The sequence below is a fragment of the Artemia sp. Qi Xiang Cuo genome, chromosome 14, assembly GCF_049724085.1.
Source record: "Artemia sp. Qi Xiang Cuo chromosome 14, ASM4972408v1, whole genome shotgun sequence".
Classification (NCBI taxonomy): domain Eukaryota; kingdom Metazoa; phylum Arthropoda; class Branchiopoda; order Anostraca; family Artemiidae; genus Artemia; species Artemia sp. Qi Xiang Cuo.
In genome coordinates, this window is record NC_142807.1 from 9,494,882 (window position 1) to 9,521,344 (window position 26,463).

The following is a 26,463-nucleotide window of genomic DNA, read 5'->3' on the forward strand; positions in this document are numbered from 1 at the left end:
CTCTTGCTTTTCAATGAAATAAATTATAAATTAGCTTTTAAAAATCAATAAAATGTAACTGTGACAATGTAAACCATGAACAAACACTACTGAAACAGTCCAACTATTGCATTTAAAAGAAATAAATTAAAAATTAACTTTTAAAAATCACGAATAAGTAAGTGTGACAAGGTAAACCACGAACAAACACTACTGAAATAGTCCAACTCTTGAGTTACAACGAAAGAAATACAAAATGAACTATTAAAAATCAAGAAAATGTACCTATGACATGTTAAAATAAAAAAAAACACTACTTAAATAGTAAAACTATTGTACTTAAACTAACTAAATTCAAAATGAAAAATTAAAAATAAATAAAATTTAAATTTTATCCTTTACTCCATAAAAAACAACTTGAGAAATAGTCCACCTATATATTGTCAATGAAATAAATAAGATTGTAAATTTTAAATATCATGAAATGTAAATTTTAACTGGTAAACCACGCGAAACTGATAATTATCTAGACCAAATATTGATTTTAACCTAAATAAATTAAAATTAAAATTTTAAAATAATTAAAATTAAAAAGTGACAAGGTAACCAAAACTCAAACACTACTTAAATATTACAGCTCTTGCTTTTCAAAGAAATAAATTAAAATTGTACTTTGAAAAATCAAGAAAATTTAACTGTGGACAAGGTAAACCACAACCAAACACTACTGAAATATTCCAACTCTTGCATTTCAACGAAAGAAATTCAAAATGAACTTTGAAAAATCAAGAAAATGTAACTTTGACAAGGTAAACCACAACCAAACACTACTGAAATATTCCATCTATTGCATTTCAACGAAATAATTTCAAAATGAACTTTGAAAAATAAAGAAAATGTAACTGTGATAAGTTAAAACACAATCAAACCCTACTGAAATATTCAATCTCTTGCATTTCAACTAAAGAAATTCAAAATGAACTTTGAAAAATCAATAAAATGTAACTATGATAATTTAAACCACAATCAAACACTATTGAAATATTCCAACTCTTTCATTTCAACTAAATAAATTCAAAATGAACTTTGAATAATCTAGAAAATGTAACTGTGACAAGTTAAGCCACACCCAAACACTTCTGAAATATTTCAACTGTTGCATTTCAACGAAAGAAATTCAAAATGAACTTTGAAAAAATCATGAAAATGTATCTCTGTCAAGGTCAACCACAACCAAACACTACTGAAATATTCCCACTCTTGCATTTCAACGAATGAAATTCAAAAAGAACTTTGAAGAATCAAGAGAATGTATTTGTAACATGGTAAACCTCGACCAAACACTACTTAAATATTCCAACTCTTGCATTTCAACGAAAGAAATTCAAAATTAACTTTGAAAAATTAAGGGAATGTAACTGTGACACGGTAAACCACAAGCAAACAATAGTTAAATATTCCAACTCTTGAATTTCAACGAAAGAAATTCAATATGAACTTTGAAAAATTAAGGGAATGTAACTGTGACAATGTAAACCGCACTCAAACACTACTGAAAAATTCCAACTCTTGCATTTCAACGAAAGAAATTCAAAATGAACTTTGAAAAATCAAGAAAATGTAACTGTGACAAGGTAAACCACCACCAAACACTACTGAAATATTCCAACTCTTGAATTTCAAAGAAAGAAATTCAAAATGAACTTTGAAAAAACAAGAAAATGTAACTGTTACAAGGTAAACCTCAACCAAACACTACTGAAATATTCCAACTCTTGCATTTCAACTAAAGAAATTCAAAATGGACTATCAAAAATTAATCTAATGTAACTGTGACAGTTTAAACCCCAACAAAACACTAATGAAATATTCCAACTCTTGCATTTCAAAGAAAGAAATTCAAAATGAACTATCAAAAATTCAGGGAATGTAACTGTGACATGGTAAACTACAACATCACACTAGTGAAATATTCCAACTCTTGCATTTCAACGAAAGAAATTCAAAATGAACTTTGAAAAATTAATGGGGATGTAACTGTGACATGGTAAACTACAACATCACACTACTGAAATATTCCAACTCTTGCATTTCAACGAAAGAAATTCAAAATGAACTTTGAAAAATCAAGAAAATGTAACTGTGACAAGGTATACCACAACCAAACACTACTGAAATATTCCAACTCTTGCATTTCAATGAAAGAAATTCAAAATGAACTTTGAAAAAATCAGACCTTTGGAGGGGGGGGGGGGGGGGGGCAGGGCATCGTTCTGTGTCTCAATGCACAAAAAAAGTATAAAAAATGGGGAGGGAATGGGGGGGGGGGAGGAGGAGGAGGAGGGAGGAGGTGGGAGGAGGAGGAGGAGGGAGGAGGAGGAGGAGGAGGAGGAGGAGGCGGGAGGAGGAGGAGGAGGGAGGAGGGAGGAGGAGGAGGAGGAAGGAGGAGGAGGAGGAGGGAGGAGGAGGTGGGAGGAGGAGGAGGAGGAGGGCCGGGGGAGGGCCTTTGGGGCACCGGGAGGGCCTTGGGGGCACAGGGAGGGCCTGTGGGTGTCTGGGTGACATTTGGGGACCGGGGGATGGCCTTTGGGACCCCGTTGGTCCTTTGGGAGCTCGATGGGCCTTTGGGGGGCCCGGGGATGGCCGTTGAGGGTCTGGGGCGGGCCTTTGGGGGCGCCGGTGGCCCTTTGGGAGCTTGGGGGACCTTTGAGTGTCCGGGGGGCAGTTGGGGGCCTGGGGGACATTGGGGGACCGGTGGAGGGCCTTTGGGAGCCCGGTGGACCTTTGAGGACCGGGGGCTTCCTTCGGGGTTGGGGTATGAGGATTGGAACCCTTTGGGGTTGGGTTAGAGGACCTCACAACACTGTTCAAATGAAACTTGTGTATTATAACGACCACAGAGTTTCACCATTAAATTCTCTTCTAAAATCTCTTCAAAAATATTCTTTTAAAATGTCTCTATCTGTTTCGCCGAAATAGTTCCATTACCTGTCTAAAACTGTTTCGCCCAAATAATCCCTAAACGCAAATTCAGCGTGTTCCTTTGTTATTGGCATCTCTGTGCTAACGCGTTTCAAATTAATAGGAAACCTTCTCGCACGCTAAAACAATTCATCGCTAAGATGTTTCTTGCCTCATTGTTTCCATGGCCTTTGGTTATTAATATCCTTTGGAGTTCGACCAGTAGAACTGTTCCCGAGGCAAAGACATTAATGACCTGGATCTATTCCTGGAGAAATGTTTCTAGGCGAAAATTTTTAAAGTCTGACAGATGATGTCATTGATTGATTGATCTGTCAAGAAAGGGAAATTAATTTGTTGTTTCTAAGGGGAATTATTGATTCACGATAGGTGAATTGAGGTCGACAGCACAGGTGTTCTGACTCGTGACAGCACCACGTGGTTTATGGCATGCACTTGTCCAAAAACAACAATAATAAATAAATCCCTCAGGCCTAAAGATTAAAGAAGCCTTAATGTTTCTTAAGTCCCTCTTCGTGAATCAACAATTTCCCCGCCGATTATGTAAATCAATTTCTCAGGTTAAGCTAACCAAACAACAATGAAGCCATGTTTGTTTCTTAATTCCCCCATCGTGAATCAATAATTTCCCCTAGCGATTATGTAAATCACAGATTAAAGAAGCCTTAATGTTTCTTAATTCCCTCTTCGTGAATCAATAATTTCCCCTAGCGATTATGTAAATCAATTTCTCAGGTTAAGCTAGCCATACAACAATGAAGCCATGTTTGTTTCATAATTCCCCACGTTCGTGAATCAATAATTCCCCCATCGATTATGTAAATCACCCCTCATGCCATTCGCACGTGGCCAAACAACAACAGATCGATTGACCTTGACACACCCACATTAGACTCGATCGATATAATGTTTTCTAATTCTCCCCTTCGTGAATCAATAATTTCCCCCAGCGATTATGTAAATCAAGTTCACAGGTGCTATGCTCGTGAATCAATAATTTCCCCTAGCGATTATGTAAATCAATTTCTCGGAAATTCACTTCCCCCTCGAGTCCTAGATCAATAACATTGCTCCCGTTAGAATTCAATGCGCATGTGCAACCTTCGCCCCCCGAGTTATTACACTAGACACAACAAATAAATCGACCTTGCAAAAAGAGGTCATTGAGCGATTACGTAATCTTTCTCCCTATGGACTCTATGACCATATTGTTTCATAATTCCACACGCTCGTGAATCAATAATTTCCCCATCGATTATGTAAATCACCCCTCATGTCATTCGCACGTGGCCAAACAACAACAGATCGATTGACCTTGACACACCCACATTAGACTCGATCGATAATCCTTGAATAAATTCTGTCCCCCATCGATTATGTAAATCACCCCTCGTGCCATTACACGTGGCCAAACAACAACAGATAGATTGACCTTGACCCCCATTAGACTCGATCGATAATCATTGAATAAATTATGTCACCCATCGATTATGTAAATAACCCCTCGTGTCATTCGCACGTGGCCAAACAACAACAGATCGATTGACCTTGACACACCCACACATTAGACTCGATCGATAATCCTTGAATAAATTATGTCCCGTCAGCATTAAACTAAATTGTAGATGGCAGCAGGGGTGCGTGAGGAGTAGCACCTCCCCCTCTACTACTTACGGAAACTAGTACACAGTTTGTAGAAAATACCTTACTTGTATTCTTCCAAAAGGGTCAAAATAATCCCACAAAAATATATCTCCCCGAACGGGGTCTAAACGCAGACTAAATCAAAATAATATTTTCTACAGAACTGTTCATATGGGTTGACCTTCGCTTGGCCCAGCCAATCATCTCAATCCCCATTCAAACCCAATTCTACCTCTTAGGTTTATCTTTCAATGACTCCAAACCAGGAAGTATAAAAATAGAACTTACTTCGAAGCTTCTTATTGCGACGCCTCTAACTTAGCAACGAGAATTTAACCTGTCTTTTGAAATTATACTATAAGCAACTGTAATTAAGAAAACGAAAACAGGTCATTTGTCTGAAAGGAAAAGAAAAAGGGGTGGAAAACCAACAATTACTACTATGTTTATATAAGAATTATATATATTTATATATATACATTATTATTATGTACTATTATAAATATATAATAACTAGCTTACCCATCGGGCGTAGATTCGATCTTAAAAGAAAGCAAATTCAAGGAAGATTTCACCCGCGTCTTAATAGCGATCATATTTTGAATTTAAAAGTACTTTAAAATCCCCCCTACCCGAAATAAAGGAGTGCAACCTGTGCCATGAAATGGTGGTTGATGGTTTACAGCATGAATTAATAGAATGTATTTTTAACAAAGAAGTGTTTACTTTTATTTTTGATGTTTTTAGGGGTGAGAATATAGGGATTTTTCTCACCCCTAAATACATCAAATTTTCTCATCCCTATATTCTCACCCCTAAAAACATCAAAAATAAAAGTAAACACTTCTTTGTTAAAAATACATTCTATAAATTTTTAAGTTTAAATAGTAAGTTTAAATAATTTATAACATTCTATAAATTATAAAGTTTAAATAGTAAAAAAAAAATTTGAAGTTAGATTTTGAAAGAAAAGGTGATGAAAAAAGGCAGAAAGGAAGGTTATTAATTCTTGAATTAACTTCTTGAACCATGACTTCAATAGACACGCAAGACAATAAACATGACTGTAGGCTCGACAAGTCTGCCGGTTACCAGAAGAAATAACTGATCTCTCTCATACTTTTTTTTTGTCATTTTTACGCTAATTTTAAATAATAATTGTTAAACCACTTCTACCTTTAAGGCTGTTATTTGATGATTCGGGTGTTGAACAAGATACAGGCGAGTTATATCCCGGGTGAAATGGTGAAGATGATTTAGATTTGTTATTTTCAGTTCGGGAAGTAGATCGTCTAGCATGGCGAGGTGAAACACTGTTTACATAAATCCTCCCTAAGTCTCGGGCATAGGCACGTGGTGTTGTAAGTCCTCTTTGAGGGGTTTGATCTCTCATGATTTCCACTCTATCCTAAAAGAAATTTATGTGTTTGTTACGTGTTACCTTAAGATTCCAAAGACACAAAAATAAAAACACTTTTCGCCACTTGGCCCCATCTTCATACCTGAAAACCGATATTTTCTAAAGGAGACCCGAGACGGTTAATCATTTGATCAAAAGCTTCCATCAGTCGATTTGCGTGTCCTTCATTCAGCTTTCAATCGACCAGTCAATCAACTTTCACTCTTGACCAAAACTAATTCCAAGTTAAATTTTAACTCACGGCAAGATTTTTCAGTTCAGTCGGGTAGTGAAGTGTCTACCGTCTGTGAAATGCAGTCTAATACTGATTTGGCTTTTCTTGCATGTACTTTGGTTGCGCTCAAGTGAAAACTAAAAGAAAATAGGAAACGTCGTTGGTTTACAACTTCTTTTTCTGCTCGATCCTCTTGTACTTGCCGTTAAAATTTGTTCTTAAAATATTAATTTTTTTTTTTTAGTTCGGACACTGTATAATATGGTTTCAATGTCTTTACCGCCCGTAATATCTTGTCAAATGCCGCACTTTTCTTATTTCGGTTATATTGGTAACTACTTTTAGCTTTCCATAGCTCACGGTGATCCCAGTATAACTCTATTAACAAACAAATAAACTCGCGTTCCACATTTTTGTTAACTTCTGATGTATCTTCCATTGGTGTTGGCGTGGCGCGTGACTGAAGCAATACTTGAACATTACTAGGGTAGACGGTGAATCATCCTCGTCAACCACTTGAGTCATGCAAATTTTGTATCAATCACCGTAAACGCTTGACTCAAGCGTCAAACAGGTTCCTAGACGGTCAATCATGCTTGTTAGAATCGATTGACGGAAGCTTTTGATCAAAATGAATGATCTCTCGGGCAGTCTCTTGGTACGAAATTATTGAGGCTTCGGGGCAATACCGTATCTCTGTCAGTGTTGTCACGCAAAACCGTGAAAATAAATGAGCAAAAATAGTTCGTTACATTTGACCGCACTTTTCGGACTAAAACTTCAAACAGTAAGATGATTTAAAATGTAACATTTCAAACAGAAACCATCTGCTGATTTATGAAGGCAGCTGCATCTTCAAAGGAAAGCAAAGTTTTCTTAATTTGTTTGGTGTCATATATTTTTAGCGTTTTTTGTACATTTTTCACTAACGTTTCTTTTTTTTAAAACTGGTTCCCGTCCCTACCAAAAACAACATAGCCAATACTGTATTTGATGGTCATTTTCATTAGAAGTTGAACTCTGATTTTCTACTTATTTTTCATAATACGTTTTAGAAAACAGATTTCTTCTTACGAAAGTAAAGAGTGAATTTGAAGCTGAAAACGAACAAAAGTTTTGCTTCCCAAATTTCGCAAGACATATCTATATAATTAGCTCAAATAAATTGATAATGTTTTCCAATATCCGTAGAATTCTGAAAACTAGCGCTTTACTGAAAATCCAAACCGACCTCAAAAAACAAGTTCTTCTCTTAAGAGCCAAAAATCCCTTATGTAGCTTCCAAAAAAAAGAAGACTAATTTAGAAGGATCTGAATAGTATGGTATCATAAAATTTTATCAATAAATTTTAGTGTACAATTACAATTCTCAAAAAAGGTCAAGCTAGCTCAGTTTTCAGTAAAGCCCTAGATTTTAGTATTCTACAGATACTGGAAAATAACACGAGTAAGGTTATTGGAGCTAGTTTTGTAGATATATGTAGATATATACTGATTACTTCCGTATGAAAAAAAAATTGTTTAAAAAAATCGAATTCTGCTCTTTTTTATTTTTGAATAGACTTGGACGAGGAGGAGCATAAACAGCTGAGTTTGTCTCAGCCCTGGTGACGAGTATACGTTGATTAAATATCTATAATGTGCATGGGTTGAGCTGGAAGAAGCACAGGGGCGTTGCTCCCTGTGAAACATACTGCCCTCTTAAAAAATTCTTCAAAAACACCTAGAAAGCTAAGACCTGATAAAAGCTATTAAAATTGCTCCCCTCTAAGTGAACCATCTACCTCTCCACCTTGGAGACACTTCTTGACATGCCCATAGATAAAGATGACATATAATCAGAATAATGACAAATAGCACTGGGGGTAAGGTTCAACTCTGGAAAAGATATCTAAGTACTTGTCAGTTATTGGAAACCAAAACATGAAAGTTAGGTTAATCCTAATGAAAAATAACAAAAATTGATGATAAAAAATTGTTAGGAACAAAATTATGGAAACCTAACCTAACCTAATCCAACCTCTACCCCTAATGTGCAAATATATAGCTATTCTGACTGCAGCATTGTGCCCTCCGGGAGCCTTACCCTTAGCTCAAAATCATATTTTTGTGTATGTGGTAGGTTTTAGCAGAGGAAAGTTGAGTACAACTGTGTAGACACTTTATTTTGATAAAACGAAACTACTTATGTTTTATATGATGTCACAGAGAATTCAAGGATATCCAACACTTATTATTGCTTGAAACTAGTATGCTATTTTGCGATGAAACGAAAGTCGGTGCTTTGGTACCCAGGTCAGAACTATTTGAATGTACAGTCGGGGTAGTAGCCTGCTAATTTTGGTGCCCAAGAAATTTAAAGGTATCTAAAATCAGGGATGCTGTTAGCTAATTAGGTACTCAGGAAATCAGTGAATTAACTTAGATAACATGATAGTGCATAAGGCCGGTATTGATAGAATCATTACTTTCTAAAAACCACTTTGCATGGAAAGCACTAGGAAATAATGTAGATGGAAAAACACAGGGAACAATTATCGTTGACGCTTCACTCCCCCCCCCCCCCCCCGAAAATAAAAGATAGATATTAAGTCGTAACACTGAAACACGTCTTGCCTGCCTGCAAATTATTTCTTGTTTCTCTTACCGAGGAGTATTGTACATAACAATTTCACAGAGCCCATACGGCTAAGAATAGACAGGCCAATTGGGACAGGGAGGAGAATCGGAAGTGCGCCTCCTAGGTTTTGAATTTTTTTTTTTATCTTCATTGAAAAAAATAAAGAAAAAATTGAAAAAATCCCGTTCCTAGATATTTAAAAATGCCTTTTGTGCATCTTTTTCAAAAAAAAAGTAGAAAACATTCTTGTTCCGAAAACATTTTCATTATCTGGTGCTATTGCACGGAATTAAATTAAAAAAAATCGTCAATGCTAAAGCCCAATTTATTGGATTTCCTTGGGCACTGAAATTAGCAAGCTTTTATTCTAGCTTTAGATGCCTTTGGGTCTTAAAATGAGCAAACTACCGCCCCAATTTTACATCCTAAGAAGCACCAACCCGGGTATCAAAGGTCCAATTTTAATGAGAACCGGGTACAGAAACCATTCTTGATGTAAAAAGTATACTGGATACCTGAATAAAAGTTCAAATAGGGATAAAATCCTTTTAATCAACAGATTTTCACAAACAGTGATAGAAATTCACAAAAAATACTAGATATTTCGGTCACATATGCAGTGACCGTCATCAGTAGTAAATACAGAAATATCTATTTTCTTTGTGAATTTCTATCACTGTTTGTGAAACACTGTCAATTAAAATGATTTTATCCCTATTTGAACTGTTATTCATTGTCATGGAAAGGCAGTGTGGTCTCCGAAATAATCTATTTCATGGATACCTGTATATGAAAAGCAAATTCAAGAAATATATCAAAGAAAAATTCATTACTTCTGCCTCACCACTACTGTGTGACTCGTCTTCTGATGGGGAACTACGATTTAAGTAAGGGTAGACAAAGACAACGGACGAAAGTGCTAAGACCGCCACCAGTCCAATGATGAAAATCAAGGTGTAAGCTGGATTTGGCTCAAACCTCCGAAGTGCTAGAAGAGTAAGATGACGAAGCTGAGTCGATGTCATTAAGGAACTGCAGTTAATTTCGAAAAGATAGCATAATTAGAAAAAATAAATGGATTAGTAGAGAATATTTTAATGGGTAAAGATATTAATTATAGTGGTATTAAAACCAGGTTTAGCTCAAAACTTTAAAATGCAAGGTTCAAAACTTTAAAATGCAAGGTTCAAAACCTTCAATGTGAAATTAAAATATATCTCCTATACCAAGACCTCGTCAAGCATTGGAGAAACTGCAAACCTTCGGCCAAAGTTTATGAGCACCATACACAACTCTGTCTCATGGGTGGAAACTTGCAAGTTTTGGTTCACGTTTGGCGCTTGTCATAAAATTACAAAACTTTTTCAATGATTTTGTATGCTCCAAGCAACTATAAGATTGATAAGCCTGAATACTTTATTCTACGGATGTCTGAATCATTAAATGTTCAGTTTTGTTGAACTATGTGACCGCCCTGGAACAAATATGTGGCTACGGCCCTTTCTTAAGATGGTCATTTACAAATGTGAAGATGCACTTTGCAGCACGTGCTCTGCAGGCTACGTTGGCTTCAACCTCATCCCCCTAAAGGCTCCATTAAAATTCTAGCTTTTCATTCCTACCAAGCTTAACTGAGGTGCTATAAGCCGTTTTGATGAATCCTGATGACGAGTATTTAGCTCTTCTTATACAATTTGTATCAAGCACTGACTTTCGAGACCATAACTGGAGGCATTGGCCTGGTTTAGTTAAATGAATTTGGCTAGTTTGGCTGAAACAATTTGGCTGAAGATCTGACTTTCTGAAGCTCCTATTCTCCCTGTCAATCCGGAGACCAGATCGAAAGTAAACTATAAAACTGCTCATTCATAGATCCAGCTGCCATTTCAAATTATTTTTGATTAAATCTGACGTCTAATTTAAAATATGAGTTCATGACAAGAATTCAGGAGCCCAGATCCTACTCCCCGACAGAGACAAAAAACATTGAAATCACAAAGTAAATAAAAAATCTGATAAAACCTGGAGGGGCAATTTACCCTTCTCCCCCCCTGATTGACTTCCCTGCCCCCACAGGTGTCAGATCAACCAAAACCCTGAGAAGTATAACAAGGGCATTAGCAGCTACATTTCAATAACTTTCGTTCAGAATCTATGACCGCTGCTTGTAGAGGGTCTTCCTTGACGGAAGATAGACTAGGTTAGATCCGAAAAGGCCTAGGCTGGGAGTCATCTTGCGCATTTTTCTGGGTGCTGTCAAAATGCAATAACCCCTTCAGGTACAGGGTCTGATAGTAGGAGGAGGGTAACTATTTCGTACGGAAGTCCATATATGGGCATAGAATACTAGCGGGAGTGACGCAAAATGTGCAGTGAATAAGAGCATGACAAGATCATTGACCTACTTACGGTACGAACAACAGTACGAACAGGATGACAGCCAATCAGAGGCCTACAATCCATGGACGTACAAGGATTTCTTTTGAATTTACGTAATTTCTCTTACATCACAATTCCATCTTGAGACTTTGCTTATATTGCTCGCGTTTCGAGGTTAATGTAATAGTTTGATTCGAAACATTATGGAGCGAACATCGAATATAATGGATTTAGAAGTTTTAGCTACCCAAATTTATAATGTGAGTTCTATTTAGAAAATAATTAATTGAGATATTTACTTGATAAATTTTTACCAAATCATATTAATGACTAATGTGGTTATACAACTCATGGTCCATTTTTCTATGCTCTTTTTAAATAAAATCATTTTTTTTGTTGGAAAGGAATTTTAGCCCCCCCCTCCCCAATATATTCAAATTCATGGTATATATTTACACATTAGAGGGGGTTGGGGTTGCATGAAGTCAACCCCAGCCCCCAGTCAACCCCAGTATGTTAAGTGTAAAACCGGCTAACATTTTTTTATCCAATCACATATATTTTTTACTAGTCTAGCTTTTGATATAAATTTTAGGCCTACATGACGTGTGTATGTTAACGATCTTTTTTTCTATCTAATTTTAAGCCTATATGCTGGAACTGTGTTATCAAGTCTATATATCTAAATACCCCCTGTTTCTTAAGCTTATAACATTTCAAAAGTTATGGTTCTGTTTCGTAAATTTTCTTTGGTTTTTCCAAATGAAATAATTTTTTTGTCAGAAATGAATTGTAACTCCCTACCCCAATATAGTTTCTTATGTTTTTCTGTTCTATAGGCTTTTCCAAAGGAAAAAAGATGCTTGTGCATTATATGACACACGAAAGAAGTCAAGCTCGGTTAATCTGAAATAAAATACAATGAAAATATTATAGTTAAGAATGCATCCCTCACAAATATATAATGTGAGTTCTGTTTAGTGAATTTTCTTTAGTTTTTCCAAATAAAATTATTTTTTGTTGGAAATGAATTTTAGCCCCCCCCCTCCAGTATACTCAAATTCAGGGTATATATTTACACATTAGAGGGGGGTGGGGTTGCATGAAGTCTATGTTAAGTGTAAAACCGACTAGCATTTTTTATCTGATCGTATATATTTTCTACTAGGCTAGCTTTTGGTATAAATTTTAGGCCTACATGATGTGTATATGTTAATGATCTTTTCTCCATATAATTTTGAGCCTATATACTGGAATTGTCTTATCAAGTCTATATATCTAAATACTCCTGTTTCTTGAGCTTATAACATTTCGAAAGTTATGCTATGAGTCTGTAGCCTACGTAACTATATAAATTTGACAATTTACCTCCTCGTCCCACCCCATAATTCCCGGTTTTTTCATTAGCCCTGGTTTTTAGATGCATAATTTCTAGGATATTTACAGGACTCTTTGCTATATTATGAGTTTTTTTTCTATAGGCTTTTCCGAAGGAAACAAGATACTTGTGCATTATATGACACAGGAAAGAAGTCAAGTTTGGTTAATATGAAATAGGATGAAATAGTTAAGAAACAAATTTGGTCTATACATTTCCACACAATGTGATATATGAATTAGCAACTTTTAGCTAATTTCAATGATAAAATTCCAACAAAAGTTGCAAGAATGTTTTTTTTAAGATAATTTTGAAGAATGCGTCCCTCCCGTCGACAAAAAGGCCCGGATTGAAGCTGAAAATCAATTAAGTCCTAGTGTAATTCACCGAGTTGGACCTGTGAGGGCATATGCGCAAGGAGAGAACGCAAGGACCCTTATGCAAGAAGATGAAATGGCTACGGACGTGACGGTGTTGCAAAAACGAATGTAAGTTTAGAATTTTATCGATATTTTCACTAAAGATTTTTTCTCCCGAAAGGAAATATACATTTCATTATTCTAATATCCTGTTGAGGTTAAGACTTATGACCGTTTAAATCGAAGAATGTAACATTTTTATAAAAGGCTTCGAAATAATTTCAGAATAATAGGGGTTCTATTGTTCTAATTTGTGTGTAATATTTGTTGACATCTTTCAATTAGAGCTCACCTGGATTTTGAGACATTCGATAAGAGAGAGTTAACGGTCTCATTTATCATATGTTACAGAAACTCTTGGAAATAACAGATGCTATTCCCGAAGCCTGGGCATGATTTGAAAAAAAAAATCAGAAATTGAATAAAAAAGAGCTTTTCCACAGAAAGTAAGGGGGGAATACTGCTACTAAGTATGTTTTTTTTATTTTAATGCATATGTTTTAAATGATTAGAAAATATAGTCTCTATTAATCCAATTTTCGACCTTCTTAAAAAATAGGTTGTTTTATACACGCTGAAATTTAGTGGCTATTTTGTTTACAGGTTAGAACGGTTCCATTGCTACCCTCCCCCACACCTGAGGAAACAAGTCACAATTATGGAATGGTTCAAATTGATGCACCTGAACAATTTCGTGACATTGTTGAAACGCCATCACATAACGGTGAAGAATATGGTAAATTTTTACAGGGGTGTTATGAAGGTAGTGATAATTTAGATGGTACATATGCTAACATTATTATCAATGACACGAAATGGATAATTTATTTGGACAATATTTCAATGTCAGTAGTAATTCTTTAGATGTAGATAATAGTATAGTTGAACAAGGTAATGCTGTTACCTCAGACGGTGATTTACCATGGTTGCGCCCGAATACTATGCAAATATTAGACAATTTTACTCGTGAATTAAATGAGAATCCTTTCTCCTCAGATTTACTGAATATTGTCCCAGTTCAATCAAATTTAATTGAACATGAAAATGAATTCGATTGGATGGATTTACATAGTCATAATGCACTAGAGGCTATCTTAAGCGAACCGGGTGATTTCACTCCCCACACCAGCCCAATTGTTGAACAAAGTGGGGAAGGGGGTTTAGGTAGTGATAATATACAAGGGGGAGGGGGTAATGATACACATTTCTCATCGCTACCAGAATTTCAACAAACAAATTCAATTCTGAACACAAAAGACGTTTTCACTGCAAAATTTGGCGATCCGTTTAATGCACTGATGGCGGAAAATTTTATAATCGATCCCATATATATTATTCATGAATATTTAGAAAACATTTGTGCACTTTTAGAAAACCGGATTCAAGTGTGGGGGGACGGGACTCCATTAAGGCCTCAATTGTTTTAAAATTATTTTATTTAAATGAGAGTCGTGGGGAGGTCTGTGATCACTATGTGCACACCGAAATGTTGGTGGTGTATCCTCATTCGAAAAAATATGAGTGTCTTTATGCAATGGGTAGACAATACTGTCTCTCATCTCGACAATTATAATGAGAATGGTAGTGATTCCGTAGTTTTATTTGTTGAAAATTTAAGTGTAAATATATGTAAATTTAAAAAAAAAAATTATTTTAAGAGGGGGTTGACCAGAGTCTAAAGTTTTAAAATATAACCCTGATTTAGCAGGATGTCAGGGCGTTCAACAAATCTGTTTCGAAACAGGCGAAAAATGTTTCATGTACGCATTTCTCATGTCAGGTTTCCGACCTCTACAAAAAGAAGCTTCAAAGAGAAATTTGGACTACTGGGCCGTGCATGGGATGGAGGGGTCTGATTTTCCTCCAGTAGATTTCTCCTGTTTAGCACAAGAATTTTCTGTAACATTCAGGGCGACAAATATTTTTGAATGAGCCAACACATATTTAAATATCAGTGTTACAGTGCTACAATATGAAAAGGAATTTCAAGAGGGTGCGTGTTCACATGAAAAGGGGGTAATATTTCCAGTAAGAGCGCCATATATTGAATCCGTTGATTTTGAATTGAAGTTATCAAGTATTTTGGGTTGCAATAGGTTGCATCAAGACTGGGCTGGGTAATTGTGGACAAAGAAAAGCCAAGACAGATAGTCCAAGTAATTGAGAGGCAAGTGTTTAAATGGATGGGGCATGAGTGAATGGCAGGAGTATGAATGACTGACTCTCTTATTGGACACATACTTAGTGAAACACTTATATACACACATAATCAGTGAAACACTGGGTTTGGCTGTTGTACACACCACCTTGTGAAGCTAGTTCAGTCTGTCATTTCAACCTATTTAATGACATTAGTAGAGTTCTGGGAGGGGGTAAGAACATGGGGGTATGTTACTATTGCCCAATATGTTTGTCCCGATTTTGTAGTTAACTAAAGTTACAAAATCACATGAAACAGTGCAAAGGACACGGAAATCAATCGGTTGAAACAGTTTCGGGTGACCGAGCAATTTTACGATTTAAAAATTTCCAGAATACGCTTATGCAAAGCGATAAAATAAGTTTAGGCTTTGAATCACAGCTTATGGATGTGAACGACCCACAATTTCCAAATCGTATCAAAGAACATCAGCCCATCGCAGTTTCCTATGCCCACACACAACAAGACAGCTCTAACACAATGCGATTGTTAGAAATAGTCGAAAAGTTAGATGAGAATGATTGCATGATCAAAGCATTGACTAAATTAATTGTCACTGTAAATGGAGCTATTTCTCGTATGAGAAATACACACTATCCAATGAAACTATCAGCAGAGGATAGCCTGGCGATTAATAATAAGAAAATATGCTGGGTATGCAAGTGGGAATTTGAAGAGGGGATTAAGGGGAAAGGTACTAGGGGATACAAGACTAAGGGAGGGGGAGGGAAGGGGAAAGTCCACGACCACGATCACTTATGGCAGGAAATATCTTCAGGGAGTAGTAATTTTCGTAGTGTAGCACACCAATCGTGCAATGTGAATGTAAGCCACAGTTTTTTTTTATACCGGTTTTCATTCACAGTTGAAATTATGATTTGAAATTTATATTACCGGCTTTGGCACGTATTATCAGGGAAGGAGAGAGGGGCAGATAGTCCATGGGTAAATAACTCATTTACCTACAATATTATACCCCAATCTGCTGAGGATCTGTTGCTTTAAGGAATCAAATGACAGCCGGTGGATAAATGGCCATAAATGGTCGAATAAAATCCGATTTTTAGATTCTTATAGTTTTTTCCCCAAGGCTGTGAGTCAACTAATTCACGTGAAGAAAGGTGACAATTTTGATAGTTTCCCTCTGTTCAACCAACGCTTTCCAGACAGTGAAATGTATTACTTGTGGAACTGCATAGTCGTATAAGCGTACGACTATTACTAGTCTGGTACAAGGTTAAGAGAGGAGAAACTTCCCCCCATTGGAGCATTCTATAATTCACATACCGATAGTGAATGCACTGTCGATGACTATCAATTTGCCAAAAGGGTATGGGTTAAGGGTGGTTGTAAAAATTGTTGGGATTATTGTAGAATGTACTTGGCCGGTGATGTGATGACTCTTTCAGAGATTGTCTGCAAAAACACATACGAAATTTAATCGGAATTTGGACTAGACACTGGCTACTATTTTTCAACACAACACCTCTTCATGGACTTAATTCTAAAATTCAGTAGAGACGAAACAGGTTTGATCACCGATGAGGATCAACATCAATTTGTAGAAAGATCTATGGGGGGAAATATTATTCACGGGGATCGCGTCTTAACAACGGATCCAACTGGGCAGAACTCTGCTGATGGTGTAAAGTCCAAGGCTATATTTCTTGACATGAACTCACTGTACGCCTTGGCAATGTCTCACTATAGTTTGCCGTGTGGCAGTTACAAATGGCTTGGAAATCATTGTGCCGTCCCCGACATTCACACTGTCATGGAAAATGGTCCCAAAGGATAGTTTTTTGAAGTTGACGGACACATACAATTGGAGCTCCACGACACTGTAAAAGATTTGTTTTCCGTGTGTGAATAGACCAGTGACCAAGTAGTCATTGAGCCCATACAATCGGTCTTTCGTCTAGGATATGGACATGCATTGGACCCCCTCTAAGCAGAAACTAAGTGAAGATTTGGAGCCTAAACAGAATATTGTGGACTTGCTCACCATGTACTGTTCCGCTGGATGGTGACCAATGGTTTCAGGGTCACAAAAATACACAGAGCTCTGCAATTTGATCAGAAACCCTACTTGAAAACGTTTATTGACACCTTTGTCAGTAAACGCTCAAAGGCATAAAGTAAAGTTAAAAAAGAAATGCATAAGCTTATTTTAAATTCGGCTTTTGGAAAAATGTGTGAAAGCGTACAAAACAAATTATGTTGTGACGTCGAAACTTGCCCCGAAGAATGTGAACGAATTATCGCCGACCCCAACTTTACAACATTCCCGAGCATAGAGCCGAATATGGTTCTGCTACACAGAAAAAAAATAAATCTGAATAAGAATATTGCGGGGGGGGGGGGGGGTCAATACTTGAAATTTCCAAGAAACTCATGCTGTCGTTCTTTTACAATGTGTTCCAGGTACAATGGCCAAGGGAGGGGGGTTCAAGTTTACTATGGGGACACAGATTCTCTGTTGTTAAAAGCTAAAACCGGGAATTGATTGGATGATTTAGAAAATGGTTTACACATTGGCCCGCCAATGGATTTCACGAATTGGAATGAGAGCATCTACCCCACGTTGGTGAAACGCCAGGCCCCCAATCAACAATTAATATTAAAGTCGGAGACGGGGAGTTATTTAATATCCAATGGGGTGTTCCCCGGTTCAAAAGTATACTGTGTGGAAACACACGGCAAGGATGTAAAACAGGCGTGCAAAGGGGTGCCTAAACACTTTTTAAAAAATAATTTCGACATGAATGTCTACAGAAACTGGGTAGACAGTTGTCTAGTGCCAAGAGCGAAAGTACTGGCAATTCGCTTTCTACAATACAGAAAATATACTGTTAGAGTGGAAAAAATGCCATGTCTTGCATATCCGACAAGGTCTATGGGCTTGAGAATGGTGTAAGAGTACTCCCCACGGTCACTAACGAATTTTAGATCGAGTTAAATGTGTGGATTATCGAAACCAAATCGGTCTTGATAAATTAACTTAAATAAAAAAAAAAAAATAGTACTTGGTGGGTGGGGGGACAACAATTTCTCAATGTAATCTTCATTCAATTGCCATCATTGTCCTCATTTAACTTTTACTGCTGCTAGTGTATACAGAGTTTGTTTTTCCGCTTTCCTCCCCCACGCTTTCCAGCCCTGGGGGGTGGGGGGTCCCGCCCGCGGCCTGCCTTTGGCCCCAGCCCGACCCTTGTCCCCGGAGGGGGGATTCTCATCTTTTAAACGTTGTAGATTGTGTTTTCTCATATGTTCTTAGTCTACAAATATGTTCAACTGTGTTGCTGCTATTGTTGCTGTTCTTGCTGTATTTTGAGTTGTTTTTTTGTCAATAAATAAAAAATATTGTTGTTGTTGTTGTTTTGTTATTGTTGCTATTGTTGTTGTACAAAAGTGTTGTTAATAAAAGAAAAAAATATGTTTATGTTGTTCTTGTTGAATAACGTACTAGGTAGATCTATGGAAAAATTATTGTTATTATTATTTATTGATTAGACAAGTATGGTTTACAGTTAGTTGTAGTGCAACTGTTGTCAACAGCAGCAGCAATATGTATCAATTTAAAACACCATTCAGATCTTTTTTCTGTGGTCCGTCAATGTCGGGGATAACGACACTCTTAGCTAAAATAATTAAAAATTGTAATAAAATATTTTTTGAAAAACCAAAGAAAATTTACTATTGCGAGAGTATTTGGCAGGAGTCCTATGATCAAATAAAAGCTATTGCCACTGTAACATCCATGCCAACACAATTTAAACGGGGACTTGACGTTTTCAATAGTATTGGGTCAAATTCATCGCTGATTATTGATGATTTGGCTGAATCGATTGAACAGTTCTTACAGGAAATGCCACAACTTTTTACTGTTCGCTCCCATAATGAACACATTTCCATAACACTAGTTCTATCTAATCTGTTTCATCAGAGCAATTGTATGAGAACCCTTGCATTGAATTGCACCGTCTATATTATCTACTGAGTTGTTTTGATTCAAGTTCTCTAATAACTCTCAATAAGCAAATATATCTAGGTGCCCCCAAATTTCTACTTTCAGCGTACAGTCAGGCGACAAATAAACCCTACGGGTACATTTTTCTAGATCTTAATCACAATACACCAGAGGATCTACGTGTAATCACGAAAAAGATATTACTGAATATCTTCCATTGAAGATTAGAACGGGCTAATGGTTGCCATCAAGACCTTGAAGAAACTAAAAACAAATAGACAGTTATTTTCCGTACTAAGCACTTCGAAAGCCCCACTCAACAAGGCCAAACTCAAACATGGTAGTGACAAAGGATTTATTAATATATTATCTGAACTTTGCTTAAATTTAACTGAGGGCAATGTGCACTTGCCAGAAGGTGTTAGACAACAGACAAAGCAACATCGTTCCGCTGTACGTGCCTTGGCTTGCAAAAACAAAGTAAAAATTTTAAAAAGAAAACGTCTCCTTCAAGCGGGCGGTAGCTTGTTTACACTTTTACTACCAACAATCGCAGGACTTGTAAACAGTTTTCTCTAGATGGCTAAACCCTATAAATCGACTCCAATAGAACTTGTTCTCTCACCAGTTGAACCCTTTGAAGACAAACTAAGCAAATTCATTAATGATGAAAATATTGCCGATGATAAAAAGTTAGTTTTACTTCAAGATGCACTGCGGCGTGTGGACAAACATAGACCTTATCGTGATAGACCCTCCACCGTCACAGATCAACATTGTTCCACTGTACGTGCCTTGGCTTGCAAAAACAAAGGAACAATTTTTAAAAGAAAACGTCTCCTTCAAGCGGGCGGTAGCTTTTTTACACTTTTACTACCAATAATCGCAGGACTTGTAAACAGTTTTCTCTAGATGGCTAAACCCTATAAATTGACTTCAATAGAACTTGTCCTCTCACCAGTTGAACACTTCGAAGACAAACTAAGCAAATTCATTAATGATGAAAATATTACCGATGATAAAAAGCTAGTTTTACTTCAAGACGCACTGCGTCGTGTGGACAAACATGGACCTTATCGTGAGAGACCCTCCACCGTCACAGATCCCCCCCCCAAACAGGAAACATCTCATCAAGATTCTGTAGCAGCAGCAACAACACAATCAAAGGAGAATGAATTGAATTCCATAGTAACATAAATTGGAAACCTATTGCCAGTGACCTATCGAGAACAGAGCAAAAGAGTATGAACATATCTCATGTTGGAAAGTGGTGATGATCAAGTTCAAGTCAATAGCACTGGTAAACGAATTATAATTCAGGGAAAAAGTTATAATCTACTTGATTTAATTTGTGATATGGTTACGAATCGTAAAAGACTTTTATCATTTAACAATAATCTATACAGCCTTCTAAACACATCAAACTTCCCTAAAAGTCTTATTGGCAATAAGCAAATTCTAAAGAAATCAAGAGAATATAGTAGAGGTGTCAGTCCTCTAACAATGCCAACAACAGTTAAAAAACAAGCAGAAGAAGAAGATTTTAAATTAATCTTGGAAAATACTAGCACTCCTAGCAGCAGCAGCATTGATTTAATAACACCAATGATAACGGCTAGACAAAAGCGAAGACGTATTGATATCAAGTCATCGTCACAAGCACCACCTTCCAGTGTACAAAGGGAAGTGGACATTACACTACGTGTTTGCGTTCAAAATGGATGGAGTTTTAAAGCATGTCTATGAAAATATTGATGAAGTGGTAAGTCTAAGTTCCCCCACAACGCTTTCTAAAGTTGCCTCTGACGTAGGTGGCAGCACTTTAAAAAATGTAAAAGAGTATCTTGAAAATTAACTGAGTTACACTCTGCATCGGAATCGCAGGCTTCGTGGGAAACAATATCGACAAACTAAAGCCTTTTTCCCTCTGCACATAATGCAAACAGATCTTTTAACTCTAGATGTGATTCAAAGACGTCAAAATACACCCTACAAATATATTCTAGTGGCAATCAGTGTCTTTAATCGCTATGCTCATGCTATTCCATTGTGATCAAAGAGAGGTGTTGAAGTTGCTCAGGCCTTAGAAATTATTCTTGAACACGATTGCTATAGAAAAATTCAAAGTGACCGCGGTAGCAAATTTTTTAATCCTCATGCGCAAAGGGTTCTATTGAAATATAATACAAAGCCATATCCTCGTCACAGTCCGATAAATGGTGCATTGGCTATACGATCGATAAGAACGGTTCGTCTATTAATTTCGAGATATTGCACGCTGAAATATACTGCTGCTTTTATTCATAATTTAGATAAAATCATGCAAATATAGAACCAATATATTTTTACTAAATTCCAAATTGACTAAATTAGAAGCTTTACCACAGTGGCGGCCAATCATAGGGTCTAATTTTATATCATATTTGCGATCTTTTCTAAGGATATAATATGTATTTTTGAGAATACAGTCGACAAGAGCCGCTTCATACGCGCCGTCGAATTTGATAGTGGGAGAGAACGGAACAGAGTGCAGGATCTGACGACTAAAAGCTGCGGTTTCCATGCACTGCTATATTTCGTGTTCAGATGTCGCGGCTATACTTACAAGCAGTTTCTCGACATTCACGTAGACGTAGACAATCAACGTCTGAACGACTTTATGGTAGAAAATACCGTCTCAGACCTGTATAATATTGATTTTAGTGCCCTACGAGTAAAGTGCTTAAAATATGTGTGTGAATTTGTTTATTAATAAAGAAAAAATGTATATATACAAATAACGTCTTTATTCTTCACTTTAGATTTCTTCTTCTTCGGTGTATAGGCAGCTGACGAGAACAACTAATGTTGGTAGATCATTTGAATTCACTGTATATTGATCTTGCTTGACTGCAAAGTCAGGGTCACATTTTCTACAGTACAATGAAACTTCACTCTTGTCGTATCTCTTTTTATAGTCAAGTATACTATTTGCATTCATATTTTGAAATTCACATTTTTCAATTTTTCTATTTGAAGCAATATCATATACAGTGTTTTCAAATGGTGAATCACATTCGGTAACTGCCAAATAAAAATTTCTAGGTATATAGTCATTTTAGGCAGTGTTGTCACAACGATGACGTAGAAACCAAATTGTCTTGTTACCCCAACAGTAAAATCGTAGACCTGATTCTTCCTCCCAAAATATTTTAAAACCACGACGATACCAGTCTCGTAGAAATAAACTAAAATCGTGTTTAGGGTTCTTTCTAATCATACCAGGATAAATATTCTCCCACTAATCACATTTGTCATAGCGGCAATTGGAACATAGTTGCCCTCTAGGGTGAGAGTCATAAATCCCTTCAAGACATGAATTACAGTCTTTAATTTGTATTGCATATCCTCTATGTAATTTACACGGACCGTATGATTTGCACTTTGCCTTATACTCATTAATACTTGTGTAAATCTCACATGACGATCAACTATCTTGAGTATTCATGTAGAGTGGAAATGTATGAAACATTTTTTGGCGTTTGTTATTAACTCATTCAAAGCTAAAATGAAAGAAATCCGAGTTCGATAAATTCAGATCGGTATGGGAGGGGGGCAGCTTTATTGCATTGAATAACCTCTTTTGAAGAAGGAACCATCTATATAGAATCTATGGCAGTGTTTTCAAAAATATATCCACGATATTATTCTGCTTTGTTTCAATTAATATATCAATAAATTGAGTAAAAGCATTTGAGTCACGTTATAAATAATTTCTGAGTCACGTTATAAAAACTTTCATAAAATAGTCCAATGGTGGAGAATCAGTTTTCATTATATTGACAAGTTTTCCCTGAGAAAATATCTTCCGTTGAAGAGATAACTCGAGAAAATTGTCATCCAGAATCAAATGTTTTTCCATAATCACAAGGTTCGCCCTTATTCTCTCTTTCTCAAATTTATTCATTTTTCAATCCTTATACTCTCATTCCTGACTCTAGACTAACCACGATTCGTTCTACTTCAATAATATTCGATAACCTATGAAAATCTAACAAAAAGAAAGAGGGAAATTTTCGATTTCGAAACAATTTTATTGTGCATGATCATAATTACAACAATATACAATTACCGATATAACTTATTGTCCTCTATATACTTCGCTATTGCATTTAAAGCACTTTGAAGTCTATTCACATTTGCTATATCAACTTTTGCTGCGAAGCATAATTGGTCCAGATTTTTGAGATTGATCAGATTTTTACATTAAAGTGCTTAGTTGATAAGTTTATAAATAAGAAGGGAGGTAAATTGTATGTAGCTTTTTTGGATTTAAAAGGGGCATTAGATAATGTAAAGAGGGAACTGTTAATGAAGAATTGTATAAATATTGGCCTACCATACCCACTTGTAAGGATTTTAATAAGTATGTATGAGACTACAAAGTTCGTTATTAGGGTTGCGGGAAAATTTTCAGATGTAATTTGTTCTAGAAAGGGGGTTAAACATGGTTGCCCTTTGTCTCCGCGGCTATTTTTGTTGTTTGGTAATGATTTGCCGGATTTTCTTAGGAAGCAAGGAGCCCCAATGGTGTCATTAGATGTCTGTGAACTATGCATGCTGATGTTCGCAGATGACCTGGCACTAGTGGCGAAGTCTAGAAAGGATTTACAGTTCTTGTTGGATAGAACTAAGGATTATATAAATAGGAAACAACTAAGCCTGAATGTAAAGAAGTCGGTAGTTATGGTTTTTAGAAAAGGGGGTATGATTACAAGTAGGGATAGAGTAAAATGAGAAGGAATAGATTTAAAATGTAGCGTATTTAGGATGTAAGTATTCGTCAAATGGTAAGTTTGGAAAGCAGCTGAAGCTAAGTCTTGCTAAAGGAAATTCCTGCGCCTATGCTGTGACTGCTAGCCAACTGGCAAACATACAGAACCTGAAGATGCATAAGCAGATATTTCAAGTAAAGATTGAATCGGCTATGCATAATGGATCTGAAGTTTGGGGATACATAGCTGGTGAGACGATGGATAAGATTCAGCTTCAGTATTTTAAGAGAGTTTTAGGTCTACATTTTTCAACGAATAGTTCAGTATTGAGAGGAGCTCTAGGTTTATTTTCTTTAAGAACTGATAGGCTAGTAGGGATGATAAGACTATGGGAGAAAATTCTGAGTATGCCCAGAGTAAGGATAACAAAAGCAGCATATTTAGAAGCTCTGAGGATCACAAAGTGTGATATGTGGTCATCTCAAATAATGAATGTATTCAAAGATGGGGAAACTTAAGAGCAATGAACTGGTGGCTTAGTGATTGTATGAAAAGAAGAAGAAGTTGCAAGTAGGGTCAGGGAGAGGTTAAGGGACCATGAGATCCAGGTGTGGCATGCGCGAGTGAATGAGACCCGATCCCTTGAGTTATATGCAAAGGCTAAGGAGCAGTGGGGAGAAGAATTGTATTTTAAGGCGGGGCATCAAAAGAGGCAATAAAAGTTTATTATTTCTGTTAGGTCAGATGGGTTACCACTAGGTAATAGAAGAAAGTATCTGGGAGGGGTTAGACAAGCTTCTGGTCCTTACTTATGTCCCATGTGCGAAAAAGAGGAAGATTTGGTTCTTTTTGTGGGGAAGTGTAGTGAATTACTAGATTTAAGGAAAGAATTGTTTGGGGTTGAGGCTTGGGAGAGAGATGAGATAATAAATTTATTATCGAGGAAAGATATGGGAGGTATAAATAGATTCGAAAGGTTCCCGACGATGGGTATATAGCATGGAGAAAGGTTTTTTGAAGATTAGGGGTGACTGTGATATTTCACTAGCCTAGATTATAGTTTTGTGCCAATTTATGTTTGCATGAAAGTGTCTTTGTTTTTGTGACCACGACCCTTTGGGCTTTTGTTCCAATAAATTCTATTCTATTCTATACTTCATCCCATTCAAGACAAAGCCGTAATCCTCTCGTGATTTCTACCGCAATGTTTGCTACTCTTGTATCATTGCTGCTGCTACCAACTCCACTATCAACTCCTAATAGTGTGAAAATTCCACTCATTAGTGCAAATATATCTTAATGAATAAATTAACGAGTAAAGTCAAACTGTTCTCACTCCTTGAATTCTATTCTCACACTAATATCAACTATACTGAGAATCTTTCCTTATATCAGTTGCGTTACTTCCCGTTAGTATTTCTAAGTCTCTGATTGGCCTAGAAAGAGACAAGTGATCATGTTCGTCCACGGATTGCAGGCTTCTGATTGGCTGTCATCCTGTTCGTACTGTTGTTCGTACCATTAGTAGGTCAATGATCTTGTTATGCTCGTATTCACTGAACATTTTGCGTCACTCCTGCTAGTATTCTATGCCCATAAATGGACTTCCGTTCGAAATAGTTACCATCCCCCTACTTCTGATTGCTACAGCTAGCCATGCCTTCTAAGTACAGAACACTTCCATTGAGGAAAGATCAGCTCTCAAAAGCACAAGTAGGTCAGTATGTTTTGTTTTCCTCCAGACTTGATGGAGATCTGACAGCCTGCTTTTTTTCAGATACTCAATAACAATTAATTATTTTCTCCTCGCAGCAGGGATAAATTTTGTTACGGCAGCTGGAATTCATAATTTGGCACTTATTCTTACTTTTTCATCTGGAATACGCCCTGGTAACAAGAATTTAGGGACCCTCCTCATAACCCTGCGGAGCCTGAATTGTGTTCAGAAAAGCAATAGGTATAAATAAAATACTACGTTTTACTTTCAGCCAGGTTTAGTTGGGACTAATTAGAAAAACAAGTTTTTTTCAAATGAAAGTGAGGAGCAACAGTAAAATTTAAAGCGAACAGAAATTGCCAAGCATATGAGGGGGTTGCCCCCTCCTCAACACCTCACTCTTCACGCTACATTTTTTTGTAAATTTTCTAAAAGCTTCTTATTGTTCTAATTACAACCCTTGTGTTTCAGGGTTCGTTCTTAAATAATTGGAACAAAATTCAAACTTCAGCGTAAAGAACAAGATGCTGAGGAGGGGGCAATCCCCCTCACAAACTTAGTAATTTCTGTTCATTTTAAGTTTTAAAGTTGCTCCTTACTTTCAGTTGAAAAAAATCGTTTTTATGCTTAATTTCTGACCATTTTTAAATCATGCCAGGAAATCTGGCTTCTTCTCCACGGAAAAATCCCCTTACCCACGGAAATATCTTCTAGACAATTCAATCCCGGTGAGATTTTACCTCGGACAAGTACCCTTAACACCTCAAGGTGTAACATTGAGTCGGCA

The 26,463-nt window shown here is 36.6% G+C and overlaps 1 protein-coding gene across 1 annotated transcript in view; it reads right to left on the reverse strand.

The window, feature by feature from the left end:
* Positions 1-26,463, reverse strand: part of LOC148944098 (uncharacterized) — a 329,735-nt gene that overhangs the window by 293,421 nt on the left and 9,851 nt on the right. Inside the window, exons 2-3 of the mRNA XM_089100727.1 lie at positions 9,693-9,847; positions 5,782-6,013 (exon numbers count right to left, since the gene is read on the reverse strand). Coding sequence (XP_088956853.1) covers positions 5,782-6,013; positions 9,693-9,847 — 387 coding nt within the window. The remainder of the gene's footprint in view (positions 1-5,781; positions 6,014-9,692; positions 9,848-26,463) is intronic.